This window comes from Canis lupus, chromosome X (genome assembly GCF_048164855.1).
Source record: "Canis lupus baileyi chromosome X, mCanLup2.hap1, whole genome shotgun sequence".
NCBI lineage: Eukaryota > Metazoa > Chordata > Mammalia > Carnivora > Canidae > Canis > Canis lupus.
The window spans coordinates 2,664,690-2,685,035 of NC_132876.1; the positions used below are offsets into that span (position 1 = coordinate 2,664,690).

Sequence of the window (20,346 nt, forward strand, 5' to 3'; positions counted from 1 at the left end):
GGCTGGTCCTCAAGTTCCAGAAGCCACTTGTGTCACTCTATCCCCCCTGGTCCCCACAGGAGGAGCTCAGGGTCCAGCTCGGTGTTCTGCTCCCACCTGGAATACAGACTCGAGGGAGAGCCCTAGCCAGGGTGGGAGAAGGTACCTGGCCGAGTGACAGGCCTCTTCTGCCAAGGGGCGGCTCACATTTCCAGGGAAGCCAGCCCTCTCCCATCAGGGCACCTCCTGTCTCCTCCAGGCATCCAGGAAGGGGTGGGGGGCACAAGATAACACCCGGACCCCAGGAAGGGGCAAGAACTTCAGAGCACGGGGGAAGGGGCAAGGGAAGAGCGGTTGACCTAAACTTTTGACAAAAGAAGTCAAGGAACACCAATGCCATTTAACATATATTTATTGAAATCTACTTGATGCAAGGCACTGTGCTAGATCTGGTAGGGGAATCAGACATAAAGGGTCACCCCTGTCTTATAAGAGCTCACAATCTAACGGGGGAGGGGTGGGTGGGGAGGGCAGGGAGGGCGAAGCTCTAGTGCAAGGCTGATTATAGTAAGTGCCGTAAAACAGACAAGTTAAGGAGACCAGGGAGGAATGAGAGAAGAGCGCCAACAACTGAAATATGGACTGGGGCGGGCCCAGCTACTGTTCTTAGATATGCAAAGAGCATTGAAGGCCAAGTTAAAAGAGACCATCTCTAGCTTGGAAAGTAAACACCTACACCGATACAATGATGAGAAGTACAGCACGTGAGTATACTAGTAATAGAGAAATTCCCAATTCCCCACTTTAACAGATTCTCCAGAAGTAGCGAGACTTCCAAAATGAACAACAGGGCGGGTGTTGACTGACACTCGTTTCACGGGACAAACAGGGGATCCGTACAGGCACGGTACCCGGACAGAAAGGCATTGGTCAAACTCGCTGAGAGTAAAAGGCATAGATTTTTACCCATCGGAGCGAACAGAACACAGGACCACATTTAAACAGGTGTTTTCGACCATCAGGTGGGGCTGGGGCCAGGAGCTCGAGCGGGGTGGACCATGAGGAAACCAGCCATGTGATTCTTCTCAGGAGGCGGCCAGGTGGTAAAAGGCCACTGACTCTTGACGGGTTGCAGAAAGCAGAGCCCCCCTCAAGCTGGCTTCGGTCAAGGGAGACTCTGGTGGGGAGACAAACGAACTGGTGAGGGCAACTGCCAGAGATCCAAGAACATAACGAGGCCAGGACTCCGTCGGGGCGCGGGAGTTGAGGCAGCTCTCTGAGTGCTGAGCAGGAGCCCGCAGATCTTCCAACTGGTGTCACCCACGGGGTCGACTCCTCTAAATACCGCGTGGCTCCCTCTGTCTTGTGACACCAACTAGAAACTTCTCTCCCGTGTCTCTTGTTTCCATTTTGCGACAAACAGAGGAACTGAACGGCCCAGCCTGTCGCCTCCAGCCAGCTCTGATGACCAGTTGCTGCCCGAGTCAAGCGTTCAGTTCTGGTTCAACTACTATGGCCTAAAAGTGGGGGGTGAGGGCTGCAGCCCCGAGCCCGTGGAATGCCAACACTGTGACTGGGTGGGGCTCACTGTGGAAATGCAGAAGAGGGTGTGACACAACTAATCAACACAGTTAATCTTAATAAGCAGCAACAATGGTAAACAACAACTTTCATTGAAAAAATGTCAGCAAGTATTCAAAACTGTAATAAAAGCAATGGAAGGTTTCTTTCGGAAAATAAGAAAAGGATCTATTTCTAATGAGAGTCGGCATTCTGTGTAACCCAACTGCTCTTCATTTCCCTTGCAAAAGGAATGTGTGTGATTAGAAAGAAAAAAAACGAAATGAGGTAGATACACAAATGCATAGACGAGCACACACAACAGGAAGCTTGATCACATTTTGCATCTGACGTAGCAGTACACCTACAGAATCCAAGGAATCCACCCCCAAGTTACCAGAGGCAAAAAACGAAACTTGGCACAACTACGGGACACACGTTAAAGCCACGCATGCTTGCGCGGGAGAGAGCACGGACTTCACCCGCAAACACAGTGGCAGAAAAGACGCGGTCTTTAGTGTTAACTCTAGAGGAGGGTTGGTTTTGGAGAAAACGACAGAACCGAGAACGGAAAAACCTCAAGGACGGCACGACTGCCAGGATGCCGTGTCCTGCCTGCTGGGGAGGAATGGAGCGGTGGCGACAACGCTAAGTTCTGAGTTAATACTGTATCTGGATCCTTCATGAAAGCTGGCAAAATGGCTAGTGAACAAGCAAGAAATGGCAGAGTACTTCCAGCGACAGTCGCCAGACTTGCCCCTCGTGAATGTCAGATTCCTTACTGGATGACAGCTGTGTCGAACATGTCCTGACAGCTTGAAAAGAGAAAACGGATGCAGAAGGAAGCAGTGATTTCAGACACAGTTTCACAACTACTGCAAGAACTGAAGCCACAGAGCAAAAGGAGCGGCTATGTAACAAGTGCTGTTGGCTTCTCTCCAGCCTGAGGGTCAGGGTGGAGACGTCACAGAGAGCCACCACTGTGGCCTGGGGGCCACTCCAGAGTACCTTCTGGCTAAGGTCACAGGGGTCACCGTGGGACCCTGCTTCCCAGGATGGGGGCCTGAGAAGCTCTTCCAGATGTGCCTGCCGGGAAGCTCTGCCTCAACCTGGGTGGGCCCATCAGAAGGGTACACTTCCTCCATGGGCCCTCTAGAGGCCCCAGGGGACAGCTGCTGGGAAGTCACACCACAGCCCCAGTGAGGCTGGCTTCCACCTGCAGGTTCTGCAGGTCACTGGGGGTCAGGTTTCTGGCCAGCCCTTGCTGCTGTTCCTCTCGAGGGAGGCTGTTGGAAGGAACAGCCTGACCCCGGGACGATCAGCTTCTATGTATATGCCACATGGGCCATCAGAAGGGCATCATTGCCCTCCAGACCCCTGTTTTATTGCCCCTCCTGGGCATGGCCGCTGAATGTCATAGCTGGGGCCTATTATTGGCCAGCTTCTATCACCGAGACACACACGGCATCAGAGGAGCACGGTTCCTCTCCGAGCCTTTGCTCTGTTGTTCCTCTTAGGTATAGCTGCAGGAGGTAACATCAGAACATGTGGGTGAATTTCCCCCTAGTTGCCCAAAGCAAAAGCCACCAAGCCGACCTCTTTCTGGTTCCAGAGTCACTCACTGAGAGGAGGATGCAATCCACACGACAGCATCAGTTAGGTGAGTCTTCTTATGTTCGAGGAGATGTGTCTTGGGGGGGGGGATCTGCTGCTCAGGCACTGAATCCATGCTGGGCATGGCCAAAGCTCCCAGAAGCTTGAAGGACAGCCAGCTGCAGCCAAGACCACATTTGGACCACCCCCCGTTGATCTAGTGGAGGCCCAGCCCTGCTGCTGACAGGTAGGGCTATACTGAGGAACAGTCAGAATGTTCTGGCCAATCCGAGATGGAAGTTTCTCTTGCGTGTCTGCGTGGCCAGGTTGGATAGTCAAGTACTGCCCACAGACATGCACAGAGTCTGCATCTTGGATGAGGAGAGAGCCTGCTTCTCTGGCCCATTCCCATCCAGCCTGCCCACCTGGTGCATCCACCTTCTGGTGGGGCAGGGCTTTCAGCTTTTCATTTGTAATTAAAATTCTAGAAGAAAACATCATCGTATCTAAGTACTGAAGCAATGAAAGTTACGGCTTAACGGACAACGGTGAGTGCTCGGATATGAAAACTTAAAATTCGCACGACAAAAATGTAATAAAACGGCTACAAAGGGCAAAAGCAATAAAACTGGAAAAAAGATAATCACAATCGATCTAGAAAGAACTGCTGTATAAAGTCAATATATCCAAAGGTAACTTGATAACTGGTCAAAGGAGATGAACGTACGATTTGCATGCAAGAAAACGGGAACACGATTTAAGTCATTGCATGAGAGAAAGAAGATGAGACTAGGAGTCAGGAGGCCTGGGTCCATCCCCAGTTCTGGTACTAATGAGCCATAGAATGACAGCAATAATTATGGTGATGACGGCAGATGACCTTCACTGAGGGTGCACCTTCGGGCCAGGCGTGGCGTCGCGGTTCTCACGATAACCTTAGGAGGTAGTCCTGTGATCACCCCTGTTTTACAGAGCCCAAAACGGAGGGCTGGCTCCGTTTGCGGGGAGGCTCACATTCCTGAAAACGAGCCATCAGCTTATACTGGAGTCCTCGAGATGTCCCTGTTACGGGGATGCTCTCTCAACTACTTGAGTTTGAACCAAATAGTGCTGCTTGAGGACAAGACCTATTAGCCCGAAAACAGACCCCAATCGATGCTAGTTTTGGACGCACATGGAAGTCACCAGAATGAATTGGTTTCAGAAAAATGAATGCAAAAGAAATTTAACCCAGATTCAATACTTATTCCTAGGCATATGACCTCACGATGACAAGTTATAGATGCTTCAGAAAAGTCTTTTGAAGGTCATTTTCAGAAAGCAAAACACGTTAAGTGGTTACGTTGTAGAGCTACGGGATGAATTTAAGGAAAACAACAACAGTTGTCCTAATGTAATGTGACCGTGTACTTATGGCTTGGGAGGAAATTTCTAGAGAGGGCCTTGTGCAGGGATTGTCACAGTGCTACGTGGCACACAGCTTGGATGAACGGAAGCCACTGGATGTGCTTTGAAACTGTCGGGTGACTCCAGAGGGGCTACGATGGTGGTGAGGACGGTGAGGACGGTGGTGAGAAACGCACGTGAGGATTTAGAATACGATGGTCTTCGGGAGTGGCGTGAGGGAAAACGGGGGGTATTCTCTAAATTAATATATTATTCTATGCAATATGTGATTTACAGTATGTATGCAGAACTGAATTAATAAATTAAATATTATAAGACCTTTCTTTGAGTGTTCTATTTACATCCCTAAACATTTCTAAATTCAAGTAGGCCAAACGACTTTGGGGCTCTCTTGTCTTCAGGCAAGTTGGGGTCACATGATGTGGCGGCCGTCGCCGACGCGCTCTGCGTCTGGCTCCCGGAGGGGGTGGCTCGGAGAGGCGGGCCGCGAGCCCCCCTCCGCCCCGGCACACGCACGTTTCTCTTCTCTCCCTCTCCGTTTCCAGGCCCGTGGCTTTAAGTACCCTGCAGGGGCTGTAAGCGAGTCAAGCTAGTCAGAATAAATCAGAACGTCATCGAAGCTACTCTCGATAGGCAAAATGGGCAACACGGACAGTTAGAAATTGCTGGTGACGGTATAAATCGGTTCCGACCTCTCTGACGAGAAAATATAGAAGCGCTACAAAAGTGTTCATCTCCTTTGACTCTGCCCTGCCCCTCCCGGGCCTCGCCCCCCGCCCCCTCGCAGGAGGCCGCCGCCCGCCCCGGGGCCGCGTCTAGTCGCGGTGGCTCGGCTGGTGCTTCTGCAGCGCCGAGCGCCGCTTGAACACGCGGCCGCACTCGCTGCACTCGCAGCGCCTCGCTCCGCTGTGGGTCCTGCGGTGGCGACTGAGGCCGGAGCTCCTGCGGAAGGCCTTCCCGCACTTGTCGCACTCGTAGGGCTTCAGTCCGCTGTGGATGCGCCGGTGCTTGATGAGGTCGGACGGGCCGCGGAAGGCCTTGCCGCAGTCGCCGCAGCCGTACGGCCGCTCGCCCGTGTGGATGCGCTGGTGCTCCAGGAGGCTGGAGCTCTGGCGGAAGGCCTTGCCGCACTGGCCGCACTCGTACGGCTTCTCGCCCGTGTGGATGCGGCGGTGCTTGGTGAGCTCCGAGCTCCGGCGGAACAGCTTGCCGCAGTGCGGGCAGCCGTACGGCTTGGCCCCGCTGTGGATGCGCTGGTGCTCGGCCAGGCCGTTGACGCCGCGGAACGACTTGCCGCAGTCGTCGCAGTCGAAGGGCAGGTGGCCCGTGTGCGCGCGCTGGTGCTTGAGAAGCTCCTGGCGGTCCAGGAACTCCCGGGCGCACGCCTTGCAGGCGAACGGCTTTTCGGCCGTGTGCAGCTTCTGATGGCGAAACAGGTGCGTGCTCACTTTGAACGAGCGCCCGCACTCCTCACAGTCAAAGGGCTTCTCTCGGCTGTGCACGCGCAGGTGCTGGCTGAGGCCCGCGTTCTTCTTGAACCGCTTCCCGCACTCCTCGCACTCGAAGGGCTTCGCCTCCCTCTCCACCTGCTCCCTCTTCTCCAGGGCGGCCTCCGGGGCGCGGCTGGGGCCCGGCTGCGGCTCGGCGGCCGCGTGGCTCTTCCGGTGCTCGTTGAACTCGGACGCCCCCCGGAACACGCGCCCACAGTCCGCACACTCCCAGCCCTTGGCCTCGCTGTGAATCCTCTGGTGCTGGACGAGGAGGACCTTCAGCCGGAAGGCGTCCCCACACTCCTTACACGCGAAGTGGTGCTCCATGGGCAGCTCCTGCAGGCCGCCCGCCCGCCCCTCAGGGTCCCGGTTGGCTCTGACCTCAGGGCCGGGCTCGCCGGCCCGCGGGGAGCTCGTGGACGCCATCTCCTGCGGCTGAGCGTCCTCGCCCATCGTCCACCACCGGCTCAGGGCTCAGCCGCGCGCTCCGCTCGGACACCAGCACCGCAAGACGCCGCGCCCTGCAGAGGAGGAGGGACCGAGGTGGCGATCCTCTGTCAAGAATCGCATTCCTCCGGAGACGGCTGGTGACCCTGGGGCCCAAGCACGGCGGGGGTAAGGACGGGGTGCAGGGGACGTTGGGGTCGGGGGACAGCATGGCTGGTGCCCATCCGCCCAGAAGCAAGGACCACAGACGAAAGGGGCATCGACGTCCCTAGGGTCCCACACTCCCTGCCACCAAAGTAGCCCGGAGGAGCTCCCCGCCTTCTACACTGAGAAGGAGCCACAGCCCTCCCCAAAGGCGCAGCGGGCTTTACCCCACGATGTGTTCACTTTTCCGGTTTCTTTCTCCCTCACTCACCAGAATGCTTCGCCCAATCTGCATTAAGGGATGGGCGGTTGCCGGCAGCAGGTGTCCTCACACCAGGGAGGATTCAAAACAGGAACTCCTGCACAGGGAAGAGGGCAGACGACCTTCCTGGGTCAACCTCACTCTTGACAATATGCTATAACAAATCGGCCGCGCAATTTTGGTGTCATTTGTGATTTAAAAAAATTTTTTTTCTAAATGACAGTGTCCAGTTTGTTCTCATTTCTTTGCCAAGGAAGCACTGAGGGGGCTTCTTTGGATGCCATTAGGAAGTGGGAGGGAGCCCTGCTACTCTGAAATGTGGAAAAAAAGGTTGAGGGTGACAAAACCCTTTGGGTTTTCTTCCAGCCAATCCCCAACGTGGGGGGCATAGGCCCCCGGAAGGCAAGCTTGTGTAGGCCTACTCCAGGTGGCCCTCATCCCACACCCAGCCGTGGAGGACCATTCAGCTGTGAGAAGTGGTGAAGGGCTGGGGCATCCTTACCCAGAGGTTGCACTCCTGCAATATGCCAACATCCTCCTCTCACTGTCCAGTCTCAGCCACTCCTTTTGTGAGGTACTGTGCCACGTCATCAAATGTCACTGAATCCTGAAAGAATTCCCAGGGATAAGTAGTCCTTCTAACTACTCTAGAATGAGGCAGGGGCAGTACTAGTAAGAGCAGGGATAAGAGGCGAGGGTCTGCAGTGGTGTGTGTTTTGCTAGCATGGAGATTGAAGCATAAGCCTCAAGAAGTCCTGGAAAGAGAATCTGACCAAGCATCACAAGACCTGGGCCAGGGCCCGGGCCTCCCACTGTCTTCCCAAGGGACCTCGGCTCAATCGCTTTCCTGGACTGAAATGCAGCTCTCCACCCCCAGCTCAATGGGAATTACAACCCCAGCAGGCATCCATTTCTCTGTAGACTCTGAGGAAGAAAGCAGAGGGAGGGAAGGCAGAAGCTGGAGTTCTGGTCCTGTAGTATGTCATGCTGGGAAAACACATACAGGCCAAGGCCAGAATCAGGGAGCAGTGACAGATTCCTAACCAGGCAGAGAGAAGCACAGCTCACCTGGGCCTCAAGTATTTCAAGAGGGCCTGCCAGGACCTGGTTTCCAGGGGGTCCATCCTAAGAAAGGGCAAGACTCTGAGGGGCAGGCAGAGCTAAGGGAAGTGAAAAGAGCCATGAGTGACAGCTACCCTGCCTTTGAGCTCCCTAGGACAAGCCTAGTGGTTTCCTTTTCCCTGGTTTTAAAACTTATTCAGGCTTCGCTTGCACTGCAGCTGAGTGACAAGCCGGAGCATGAGTGTACCTAAGAAAACATACCCCAAACACTGGGGAGAATAGGCTGGCAAAGAATTAATACAGGCAGGCCAGAGAGAACCCAGAGAAGACAAACAAATGTTAGCCCAGAAACGGCCCAGAGAATATAGACACAGATGGATAGCCAATGGCAGCGAGACTGGCTCTCTGAGGCAGGCTGGCCACAGGCCTCTTAGCAGCCAGCCCCAAAGAGGTCAATGCTACCACTGCGCAGGAAGGAAGTGTCCCCAGAAGAGTATCAGAAGAAATAACTAAGTGACAAGTGAAAGATCTTTCCAACTTTGGAAGGGTGACAAAAAAAAACGGGGCCACTGAAAGGAAGATGGGCAACGAAAGAGCAGGATCCAGGTCTTGTTGGCCAGAGGCCAGGCCCTTTAAGGTTCACAGCCCACCCAACTGAAACAATCAAGTAGGTGACAGTGAGACAGGTGCACACAAGAGCATTTCTGCGAAATATATGCCAAAATGAAAAGTTAAACAAAACAGCTAGAAAAAGAAGCCTCAAAGATCTTCAAACACAAAGTTGCTGAATAAAAGATCTGAACAGTATGAACAATTTACCTTTTTCTTCCAGATTGCAAAATATGTGAAATGTTATAATTATATGACCACAAATGTATGTGCCTTATATAGGCCTCCTGTTTCGGCAAATTCAAAGAAACAGGAGGAACACAGTTTCTGTTCTGATGGCCGGTCAATTCAATTCCATTCATAACTAAGTGAAAAGGAGGCATTCTTATACTAGCTCACGGAGTAGAAAACCCAGACGCTCCAGAAAGACTTTTACACAAAATTAGATATTATATTAAAAGGGATAGACAGACACTTCTACTTCTGGCCATGATATTATAACAAGGAACAGACAATGTCCTGCCATAAACAAGTATAAAACTGGACAAAATGAATGTGAAACAAGTTTTCAGACACTGAACAGCAGGAAGTGCAGGATCACCATCTCTCGAGAGAAACAACTGAGGTGAGAGCCTTATCGTGGCCCTGGCTCTGCCTGGAGGCAATTTCCAGACTGAGTGCAGGGAAGGTGGACTCAAATAGAGCCTGGTGGCTTCATCAAGACACAGACTAGCATTAAGAGCAGCTGAGGCAGCTAGAAGTTGTAGAGCAGAGTTCCAGAAAGGAGGGAACTTCGCAGGAAAAAAAGAGCTCCAAAAAAAAAAAAATCAGCATAAGGCTCCCCTTGAGCCTTTTCTGACTCCTAAGCCACACATACATAATAACACTCCCAAAGGCTAGGAAAAGAATGGCCAGGAAGCTTTAGGCTGAACAATCAGAGGACACACACAGGTAGGGAGATGTTCAGAGTCCAAGCAACCAGAGTAGGGAGTCCTCCAGGATCACCTGGGACATTCAGTTGGGAATCAGAGGAGCCATGCTTTAGCAGTAGGACTTATAATAGACTCCTGAAGCCACAGCTACCCTGAACCTGCTCTAGAAAAGCTTAAAAATAGGCCTCAATGTGATGAAGCTGTTCCACAAATAACTACTTTCCAAAACAAAGTCCAACACTCTTCAAAGAGAAACAACAGAATCTAGACACTCAATGATATAATCTCTATGATGCCCAACATCCAATAAAAAATTACTGAAATGTCAAGAACCAGGAAAATGTGACCCATGGCAAGGAAACTCAGGTCAACAGAAACACTCAAAAATGATTATTGGTAGAACTTACAGAGAAGGATAATGGCTAGTTTAACTACGCATGAATATTGAAAGAAAAACAAACATAATGAAAAAAATGGACAATATAAACAAGATCCAAATGGGACTTCTGGGGGTGAAAACTATAACAGTTAAAATGAAAATTTCACCGGGTGTGATTAACATCAGATTAGACACAATGACTCCCCCTCCCCCCAAAAAAGACTAGAGGATAGAAAATAGAGACTATACCAAATGAAGATCAAAAAGAAAAAAAGATATTTAAAAAAACAGTCTCAGTGACTTGGGCATAACAGAAAATTGTCTAACACACATATAACTGGAATCTGAAAAGATGAGGAAAAGAGGGAGATGATAAAAATATAGTTGAAGAAATAATAGTTGAAATTTTTTCCCCAAATTTGATGAAAACTAGATTCAAGAAATAGGCCCAACCAAACCCTATCAAGACTAAACAGATGACAAAACTAAAAAAACCACACACGTACACCAAAACACATCATAATGAAATTGCTGAAAACCAGTGATAAAGAGAAAAATCTTAGGGCAGCCAGGGGTGGGTGGGGGGAGGGGAGAGGAGGGGAACCCCGTGATAAACAAGAGGAGCAAAGATAAGAGTAACTGCAGACTTCTTATCAGAAAATGTCCAAGCCAGTAAACAATTGAATGACATTTTTAAAGTGCTAAAGGAAAAAAAGAACCCTGTCAACCTAGAATTCGATATTCAGAGAAAATACTCTTCAAAAATGAGGGCAAAATAAAACTTTTTCAGACAAAAAGCTAAGAGAATTGGTCACCGGCAGACATGTACTATGAGACATATTAAAGTTCTTCAGGTGGGGCAGCCTGGGTGGCTCAATGGTTTAGCACTGCCTTTGGCCCAGGGCATGATCCTGGAGACCCAGGATCGAGTCCCACATTGGGCTCCCTGCATGGAGCCTGCTTCTCCCTCTGCCTGTGTCTCTGCCTCTCTCTCCCTCTCTCTCTCTCTCTCTGTGTCTCTCATGAATAAATAAATAAAATCTTTTAAAAAAAGTTCTTCAGGTGAAGGAAAATGATACCAGGTGGAAACTTGGATCAACACAAAGGAATGAAGAAGACCAGGAATGTAAAACACTTTTACCCCCTTTACTTTTAAATCTTTTAAAAAATAACTGACCATTAAAAGCAAAAATAATAATAAGGTACTATGGGGTTTATAACATACATATAAGTAAAACATGATTGTGTGTTTTAAGAAGCCCTCTGAGACTCTGGTGCATGCTAAGCCAGGAGTGGAAATAAAATACAACTCTAAAAAATAATCCAAAAGAAGAAAAGTAAAGAAACGAAGGAAAAAGAACAGATGGGACAAACAGAAACAAATATCAAGATGGCAAACTTAAATCCAACCACATGGATAATTAAGTTAAATGTAAATGGGCTAAACACTCCAAATGAAAGGGAGAGATTATTGGACTATATTAAAAAACAATACTCAGCTCTATGCTGTCTGTAAGAAACTTTTAGATGTAAAGACTTTACCTGTAAAGACATAGATAGGTGAAAAGTAAAAGGGTGGAAAACAATATACTATAGGTCTAAATAATCCCAATGTCAAAAATAAGAGGCGGGAGTGAATGATGAATGTGGCTCAGAGCTCTGGAGACCTTACTGAAGAGTCCTAGAACTTAGAGCAGGAGAAAACCGGAGTGCTTGAATATAAAATCAACAAGTGGTAGAAAACAAGAAAAAAAGAAAGAAAAATGAAAAAAAAATCAACAGGTGGCTAATACGGATGACACAGATTAAAAAAATGCAAATCCTTCATAGAAGATACAGACAGACAGTAACTTTATTAAAAAAAAATCCAAAGTGAGTAGGGGAAGGGGAGAGAACAGCTAAATATATATTAACATTTTAGGAGAAAAAAGGAATAAACAGAGTGACTTGTAGCTAAAGTAAGCACACCTGTACTGTAATGTGCGCCATACTGGGGTAGAGTCTAGATTTAGCAAGGTCTTCTGCTTTCTGTTTCTGTACCTTGTGAATTTTTAGGAACCAAGCTGCGTTTCTTTAGTAATCAGAAAAGAATAAAAATTTACAAAGATTTGGGTAGGCTTTAGATAAGAAAGATTCTCAGCTTGGGAGAGAGCAGGGTTGAGGCCAAGGAGACAATGGGGAATGGGCCTCGAAGCTGAGCAACATCCTGAGGTACCCACATGGGAAGGGCAGACACAGAGGAGAGAGGCTGATAAGAATGTGTGGGCAGTCCCAGAAAGCTTAGAGATAGGACCCTGGGGAAGGGACTTCCTGGGCTCGTCTCCCCAGGCTCCAGTGCCGCGGGTGAGTGTGAGCGGAAGGCCTCCTTTGGTCTCAACATCCACAGGAGCCCCACTCCCACCTTTAACCCAGTGCCCAGCACAGGTGCTTCACTGGTGTGAGTGAAGCCCCAGGTACCTAGCAGCCAAGGCCTCTGTGTCCCACTGTCACCTGGGGAGGGTCCCCTCTGAGCAGCTGGATTCTTCCCGGGATGAATGTGAAGTCTGCTTTGGCTTTGGCTTCCAGTACAAAACAAACTGGTCATCGATTACTTACACAATTCAAGAAAACTCACTTCGAGGGAATGGACAGAACAACTCACATTTACCTTCTGAAAAAGATGGCCTGTTATAAACTGGTCTCACCGTCCTCAAGCCAGAGCCTAAGACCCTGGCCCAGCCCACTGGACCCAAATCCTGCACCCCACATCTCAGTCATCCCTTCCAGACACTCTAGCATTTGTTCTGTCCTGAAGATGCCAAGGTGATGCCCCTCAGGGCTCTGAACACGCCACAGGTAGTTCTTTGCTAAGAATTCAGGCCTCATTCAAGTATCCCCTCCTCAAAGTGTCTTCAGTCTTGAGCCCGATCAAGGTTCATTTATAACACTTTTCACTACCTAAAAATCATCCTCTGAAATGAAATTGTCTTCACTGGGCTCCCCAGGAGAAATGTCACCTCCCACAGAAAAGAGGCCTTCTCTCTCTTGGTCATCCCTGGGTCCCCAGCATCTGCAGGAGCTCCTGGCACTGAGTGGACATGGGATAAACTGTAGGGGGAAGGCCTGTTAAATGGAGCAAACCTCTAGTTACAGAGCACCTACCACGTGTTTGGTACTGTGCTTCCCCCTTCACATAATTTAATTACTGCAACCTATAGTTATCACTACCTCCATTTTATACAGAAGGAAGTCATGGATCTAAGAGGTTAAGTAACTTGCCTAAGGTCCAGCTTCCAAGATCTAAGACTTTTCGAGCCACACCAAAGAAAAGAAATATGCAGCCCTCTAACACTAGGTCAGACCCAGAGAATAGGCAGTTCTTGAATGTCCTCATAGCCTAATGGTATATATGGGCTTTGGGGACTGGCTTTAAATCATCCGACTGATATACAGACCCTCACTGGGCAATAGTCACACATATCATTCTCTCTCTTACACACTCATACACAGTTCTTCAAGCCACCCATGGTTAATTGAGCACATCCTCCTGAAGTGTTCTAATTGAGCAGATCCTATTGAAGTGTTTTTGCTTAATTGGCATGATTAACTGCTGATATCCTGAAGCCACAACCCCCAAGTGAATGATTATCCTTTCCCTCGTAGCAACAGGAGTGGCCCTTCCTGTCCAAGGCTTGCCCAGGGGACCTAACCCAAGAGAACTTCAGATCACCACCCACAGTAACAGCACTCATGATAGACAGGGATCATTTACAAAGTTCTCACAAAAAAGGAGGGAAAAAGTGAGCCCTGCTTTCAGAAAAGGAGCCAAATTCTGTATTATTAACCAAGTGTATTGGGTAAAACCTTTAGGAGACAGAAAGGAAAGGAAAGATCATTAAAAAAGATTAAATACACATTAACCCCCACTGTAGTTAACAGTAAAATGATCACCAATCCCGAAGATCATCCGATCACTTAGAAGCCATGCCATACAATCGCTCTACTTTGAAATGGTGGAACTGATCTGGAAAAGAAGCTGGATGCTGTGACAAAAGTGACAAATACAGATGTCCACCGCCTTCCAAGAGTGGACTTTCAGGGGTCAAGGGCAAAGCAATTCCAGGAAGAACAGGAAACCATAGTAATGCACCTGATGGGTACAGAGGGTGAGGCTGACCTTGACTGTAAGGCACTTTCATTCACCCAAGTCTCATAAGGGGCACTCCTACACCCACCCAGGAAATGGCAGTTTGGAGAAAGATTAAGGGAAAACAAATCTCTGCCTCTTAATATAAATATTATCTGCCTTCTTTTTTTTTATTATCTGCCTTCTTTAAGTGGGATCTGAAGTAGTCTAATGACTGTACACTTCCGGAGAGTAAAGGCCCTATCAAAGGTTGACTTCGGATTCCACCCCGGACTAAGCGAAGTGCCACAGACACTAGCTGTTCGAAGAACACAGTGAGATCCTCTCGACGCTAACCCACTGCCTGACAATCAAAAATCATGGACTCTACAACATGAGAGCTCATGTGAGCATAGAAATGTTTCCGATATGTGCTTTTGGTGGCAGTGTAAATTTTAATCAACTTCTTCAAATTGAATTTTCTGTCTAGAATCAGAAATGTTTAACAGAACCAAAATAACCATTCCACTTTGATATGAAAGAATAGAAATTAAGAGTTGGATTTGATGGAGACAAAAGCCAACTCATGTCAAAAGGAGTATGAACTGGGTGTCTTCTGGGTGCATTTGAGCTCAGAACCCCTCCTCAGAATGTACCAGCAAAGTTTGCATCTGAGCTTAAAAGAGCAGTATCTGATCAATTCCATGGCACAAACAGTCATGCAACTTCCTAGCAGGTGCCATTTTTGTCTGGGCAGTGGGACAGGGGAGAGGCAGCAAGGCTACCCAAAGTAGATCAATCTAGCAGCTTCCAGAAACTTCTAAGGGAGGCTGGAAATACCTAGATTCCCTGGAATATCTAAATAAGGACCTGTAGTAGAATGTCCTTAGGCCCTGGAAGACAATAGGTAGCTTGTGGTGTTCAGTTCAGTTCTGGGCCAGAGCAAAAATGCCCTGGAAGGCGTCTTTATAGGTCAGACAAGAGACCTCAGTCTTCAGCATCTAATTCAGATGGGTGCCTACGGCTTTCTGTCCCAGACAAAGGATTACCTAGATCCCAAATTCTCCTTACTGGGTATCTGTTCTCTTCTGAGTCTTGTTGCTTAGACTGAGAACTGTCTCTGGGCAAAGACGGTTCAGTGACACCGGCATATATGAAAATATAAGTGCTTCCAGAAAGGGAAGGACATCTCGCACCATCTTGCATCCTCACCCATGGGGCCTCTGACAGCACGACCAGCTTTAAGGCCAGCAGATGTGGTCTGTAAACTCCCAGGCTTACCCAAAAGAGACGGTCAAGGATGGCTCATTGTGTCTCCAGACAATTCTGAGTGATAAGTCAGGCAGGTAAGTCCCCGCCTGTTGGACTGAAATAATTCGGGGGTGGGAGGGCAGAAGCAGAGTTGGGTGCACCTTCCAGGAACATGTCTTTGGGTCATGAGTGCTTGACCGAAGGACAGGCTGAGACAACACGCACTGCTGGGATCCCGATCCACTCCAGCCAGGCGAGGCCAGGATGCGGACCTGAGCCCCTGGGCTTGCGCTGAGGTCCCGATACAGGGCCCACCTGTGCTGTGTGCAAATGCACTGCGGCTATTAGTGACAGAATCCTAAAGGGCCAGGAGAGGGTGTTTCACCAGGAAAGTCTGTTTCTCTTGGGATGTTTGTGTCTGTGTGTGTCTTTTTCCATGTGCGTGGGTGGGAGGCATCTGTCTCCATCTTCCCCAGTTTTCCTCTCTCCCTTTGCCTGGGCACCTGTCCTTCTCTCTTTTAGGTTTCCGTTTTCCTTCCCTTCTATAAAAAGCCAGAAGGTAGACCAGAAGGGGATTTTGTAGTGTTTGTTGTCCTTAAACTGAGAAAAGGTTTATGTTCCCTCTTTCCCAAGAAGACGCATGGCATCTTTCTAAAAATCAAAATAAATGGGAAGTATGAGTTCGTTTAGGTTACACTGCCCTGGGTATGAGAGTCTACATGGGTATGAGGGATGCTCATTTGGGGAGCCCAGGCAAGTTAGGACCAGGCCTGGATCAAGTGCGCTGGAACCCTGTAAGAACTCAAGGGGCAGAGGAGCAGTGTGGGTAGGGCCAAGGAATCTGCATTTGCAAGCAACACTTTGTTTGGGGCCTGGGCTGTAGTACTGTGCCTTGTTAATACTGGCCTATCTAGAATCTGGAGTGTTTCTCACCACCAGAAGTCAGCAGACAGGATTCAGGCCTGTGAGCTTCCCGTGTGGGATCCCAGTGTTTGTGCTGCTGTCAGACTTCTGGGAAGAGAATTACTGCTTCCTAGTGATTTTCCAAGGGGTCTCTCCGGCAAAGAAGGCTGCAAATCACTGTTCCATAGGATTCTAAACATAGATCCAGGGACATTTGTGGGGAATGGACTGGACTGTGCCAGGCAGTGTGCAAGCTGCTTCTACTTAAAGGCTCAATGGGGGAGGGGAGGGGAGGATGGGAAATGGGGTGAGGCAGCATTAGTACCCAGAGGGGGTGCTGTTCTGGCAATCTCATCTGAAATCCTTTGGTAAAGGAAAAATGTCGGGTCTGAGGTTTAAGAGAAAATATTTCACTGACCAAGGAGAGTGGAGGGGGCTGGCAGCCAGGCTAGGCCAACGCTGGCTGGAGGGCGTCAGTTGGAACAGGGTGGGACCTCTGGGAAGAGGGCCAGCATTTGGGGGGGGGTTGTTTGAAAGGGGCCATGGGTCTGGGCGCAGGCAAGTGTGTATTTGTGGGGGTAGGATGGAAAAAGACATGTAATTAATCACCCAAATATAGACTAGAGGAGGCAGCACAGGAGTTGAGGGGGGAGGCACGGGAGCAGGAGATGGTGGCCCCCAGAAGGGCGACAGAACAAGCCCTGTTCAGACCTAGAGCCTTGAGCTCATCTTCACCCAGCAAGCGCAGCTCCCCAGCGCTCCCTCACAGCTCTTGGGCTCTGGACTATCCCCCCCATTCCTCCCCACCAACCTGAGGCTCAACCCCCACCCAAAAGGAAAGGAGGAACTCCATCAGCAGGAACTGTCCCCAGCTCGTCCACCCAGCACCCCTGACTGCGGCTCAGCCCCTCCCCCAGCAGTCTGGGAAAGCCCTTTAACCTAATCACCGCCCCCTCCCCCTCAGCCTCCTTGGGGCAAGGATCCCCTCCTTCCCATAATGACCAGTTCCTGCTTCCTAGTATCTCCCCCAAAGCAGCCTAGGCCTCGGCACATCCGCGATTCCCGCCCCTGACCGCCGCCCCCCACCCGCCGCCCGCCGCCCGCCGCGACAAGGCCTTCGGGCCTCCTCGTACCCGCCATCTGGGACTCGTCCTTCACTTCGGATGGCCTCAGGGCCGAGCAGCTTCCCGCGGGCCCCGGGACGCCCCCCACAGACGCTTGGCCTCCACCCCCCGCACACTCTGCGGAACCCTCGCCTCAGCCCCGCGCGCTCTCCCAGGCCGCCCCTGCGCATCCTCCCGTGGCCCAGTCCTGCACACCCTCCCGCAGCCTGGGCACACCGTCCCGTGGCCCCGCGCTCACCCGGGCCCCGTGGCGGCAGACGCGCGGCCCTCGGCGGAGCGGCGCTGGCGCGGCCCAGGCAGGCCCGGCGTGGCAGGAAACGCCACGGAGCCGCCCGCGCCCGGCTGAGCCCAGCAGCCCCGCGGCGCGTTTCCGGAGCCGCGGGCGCCGCCGCGGGTAGTGGGGGAGCAAGGCCCCGCCCCGGCCCCGGCCCCGCCCGGCCAGCCGGTCCCAATTGGCCTGGAGAGGGGGCGGGGCGGGGCGGGGGCGGGGCCGAGGCCCGGAGGGAGGGCCAGGCGCGCCCGCGGGGGATCTGCGCGTGCGGCCCAGACGCCTGGGTGGAGGGGGGAGGCCTGGAATGAATGTACGAGTGAATGAATGAGCAAACGCACGAACGAGCGAACGAATGAATGAATGAGTGGATGAACCTACTAGCCCGTGAGGGAAGGAAGGAAGGAATGGAAAGAACCCTGCCCCCTCGGGAGCCTTCTGGAGGTGAGGGTCAGGAGTGGGAATGGCGAGCGAAGCCGAGCAAAGCCAGATCTCACGGGAGGGGTCAAAGCGCCTCACTGAGTCACGAAGGCTGTTGTGAGCCCTTGTTGGGCCAGGCGGTAAGAACACGCCTGTGAGCAAAACCAGGCCGCATCCCTGCCCTCAAGGGACGCGCATTTGGCGCCCAAGAGCTCCCGCGAGTGTGTGTGTGTGTATGCGTGCACGTGTGTGGGAACGGGGGTAGAGGGGGAAGTATCTGACTTAATTTCAAGATAGGTCATACTATGAAAAAAACCCAACAGGATTCTTCGATGCGAGGCGGGGGGGGGGGGGGGGTGCGTTGCAAGTAGTGACAGCCAGTTCCGAAGCTGTCAATTCCGAAGAATTGGCTGCCAGGCATCAGAAATGTAGGCAGTTGTGTCGAAGACAGTAACAAACAAGGATCAACATACAACACAACACCTAAGAGTGATAAGAATTGGGAAGAGCTTCAATGACGGTGATGTTTCGGATTGATACGCAGGGGAACTCAGTGAGGCTACCGTTGATGTGAGACTTGAATGACAAGGACTCAACCATGGGACGAAGGTTGTTGAAGACAGGAAGGGCATCTGCAGGCAAAAGGAACAGCAAGTGCAAACAAATTGGGAATATTCTAGGATCAAAAGGAGGGGAACCCTGGGTGGCTCAGCGGTTTAGTGCCTGCCTTTGGCTTAGGTCGTGATCCTGGCGTCCCGGGATCGAGTCCCACATCGGGCTCCCTGCATGGAGCCTGCTTCTCCCTCTGCCTGTGTCTCTGCCTCTCTCTCTCTTTCTCTCTGTGTCTGTCATAAATAAATAAAATCTTAAAAAAAAATCAAAAGGAAAATGCTGGATTGTAGTTAGCCACGGGGGAAAAGAAGAGCCATACTGGTGGGCTTAGGCTGGGCACTAGAATTGAGTCTGAGCAAAATGTTTTAACATTTTTTTCATTCGTTATTAATAAGCATTTAATGCTTTACTAGCAATGATGATAACCAACTTCTTAAATATTCTTGAAACAATTTTATCCATTATGTGTTAATGACTTTACTCTTCTTTTCCTTCAGGTTTTTTTTTTAAATTTTTTAATTTATGATAGTCACAGAGAGAGAGAGAGGCAGAGACACAGGCAGAGGGAGAAGCAGGCTCCATGCACCGGGAGCCCGATGTGGGATTCGATCCCGAGTCTCCAGGATCGCGCCCTGGGCCAAAGGTAGGCGCCAAACCGCTGCGCCACCCAGGGATCCCCTCCTTCAGGTTTTATTATGAAGACTTTGTAATATACAGATCGATGCAAAGATCTGTACCTAAGGACCAATCACTAATATTCCACAATTAGCTTGATGCTCTACTTGCTTGATTGCAAGGTCATCCTCATTTTACTGATCCATTTCAAAGTGAGCTGCAGACACCAGTAGGCTTTGCCTCCAAACACTTCAGCAGGCATAGCATTAGCTAGAGATGAATACCTGTGTGCTGTTCTTTGGAGGTAAAATTTGCCGCATCGGAACACACAAATCTTAACCGCCCCATGTAGGGGGTTTAGACAAATGCATGCTCCAGTTTCCTGTTAAAATACAGAACACTCAACACCCCAGAAATTTCCCCTGTGCTCATTTCCAGTCAGCTGCCGCCACAATCCCACACAGAGGCAACCGTGGCTCTAATTTTGCTCCACCATAAATACCTTTTGCCTATTTGAGAGCTTCATATGCATGGAATAATACAGAATGTACTATTTTGTATCTGGGTTCTTTCATTCAGTATGATGTTGAGATTTATATATGTTGTTGAATGTGTCATTGCTTCTTTCCTTTTATTACTGAGTAGTATTCCATTCTCTGGATGTATCCGAGTTGCTTTATTCATTCACCACCAGTTTATGATCTGGGCGGTTTCCATTTTGGACTATTATAAATAAGGCTGCTAAGAACATTTGTGTACAAGTTTGTGTAGACATATGCTTTCATTTTACTCGGATAAGTACCTAGAAAGGGAATTGCCACGTCATGGGATAGTTGTTTTATAAGAAACTGCCAGAATATTCTGTAAAGTGGTTGTACAATTTATGTTCCCACCAGAAATGCACGAAAGTTCCTTTTCTTTCCAATCTTCCTCAACATTTGTGGTTGTCAGCCTTTATTTTTAGCTATTTAAGTGGGTGTGAAGTGGCAACTCATTGTGATTTTAATTATCATCTCCCTGATGACTAATCATGTTGAGTATGATGTTTTCATGTGCTTACTGGCCATTTCTATATTTTCTGTTGTAAAGTGTCTGTTCAGATAGATTGCCCACTTTTATAAGGTTGTTTGTCTTTTTTATTTACTTGTAGGTGTATTTAAAAAAACATTTTGAGGTATATTTGA

General features: G+C 49.8%; 1 protein-coding gene across 1 annotated transcript; it reads right to left on the minus strand.

Annotated features, from left to right (window-relative positions):
* Window positions 1–373: 373 nt before the first annotated feature.
* Window positions 374–17,621, minus strand: ZNF275 (zinc finger protein 275). Its single transcript, XM_072817386.1, has 4 exons — window positions 17,486–17,621; window positions 7,385–7,489; window positions 6,892–6,979; window positions 374–6,550 (listed from the first exon to the last, which is right to left on the minus strand). Exon 4 carries the CDS (start codon window positions 6,480–6,482, stop codon window positions 5,355–5,357), a length of 1,128 nt encoding a protein of 375 aa, XP_072673487.1. The 5' UTR covers window positions 6,483–6,550; window positions 6,892–6,979; window positions 7,385–7,489; window positions 17,486–17,621; the 3' UTR covers window positions 374–5,354.
* Between the last annotated feature and the right edge of the window lie 2,725 nt (window positions 17,622–20,346).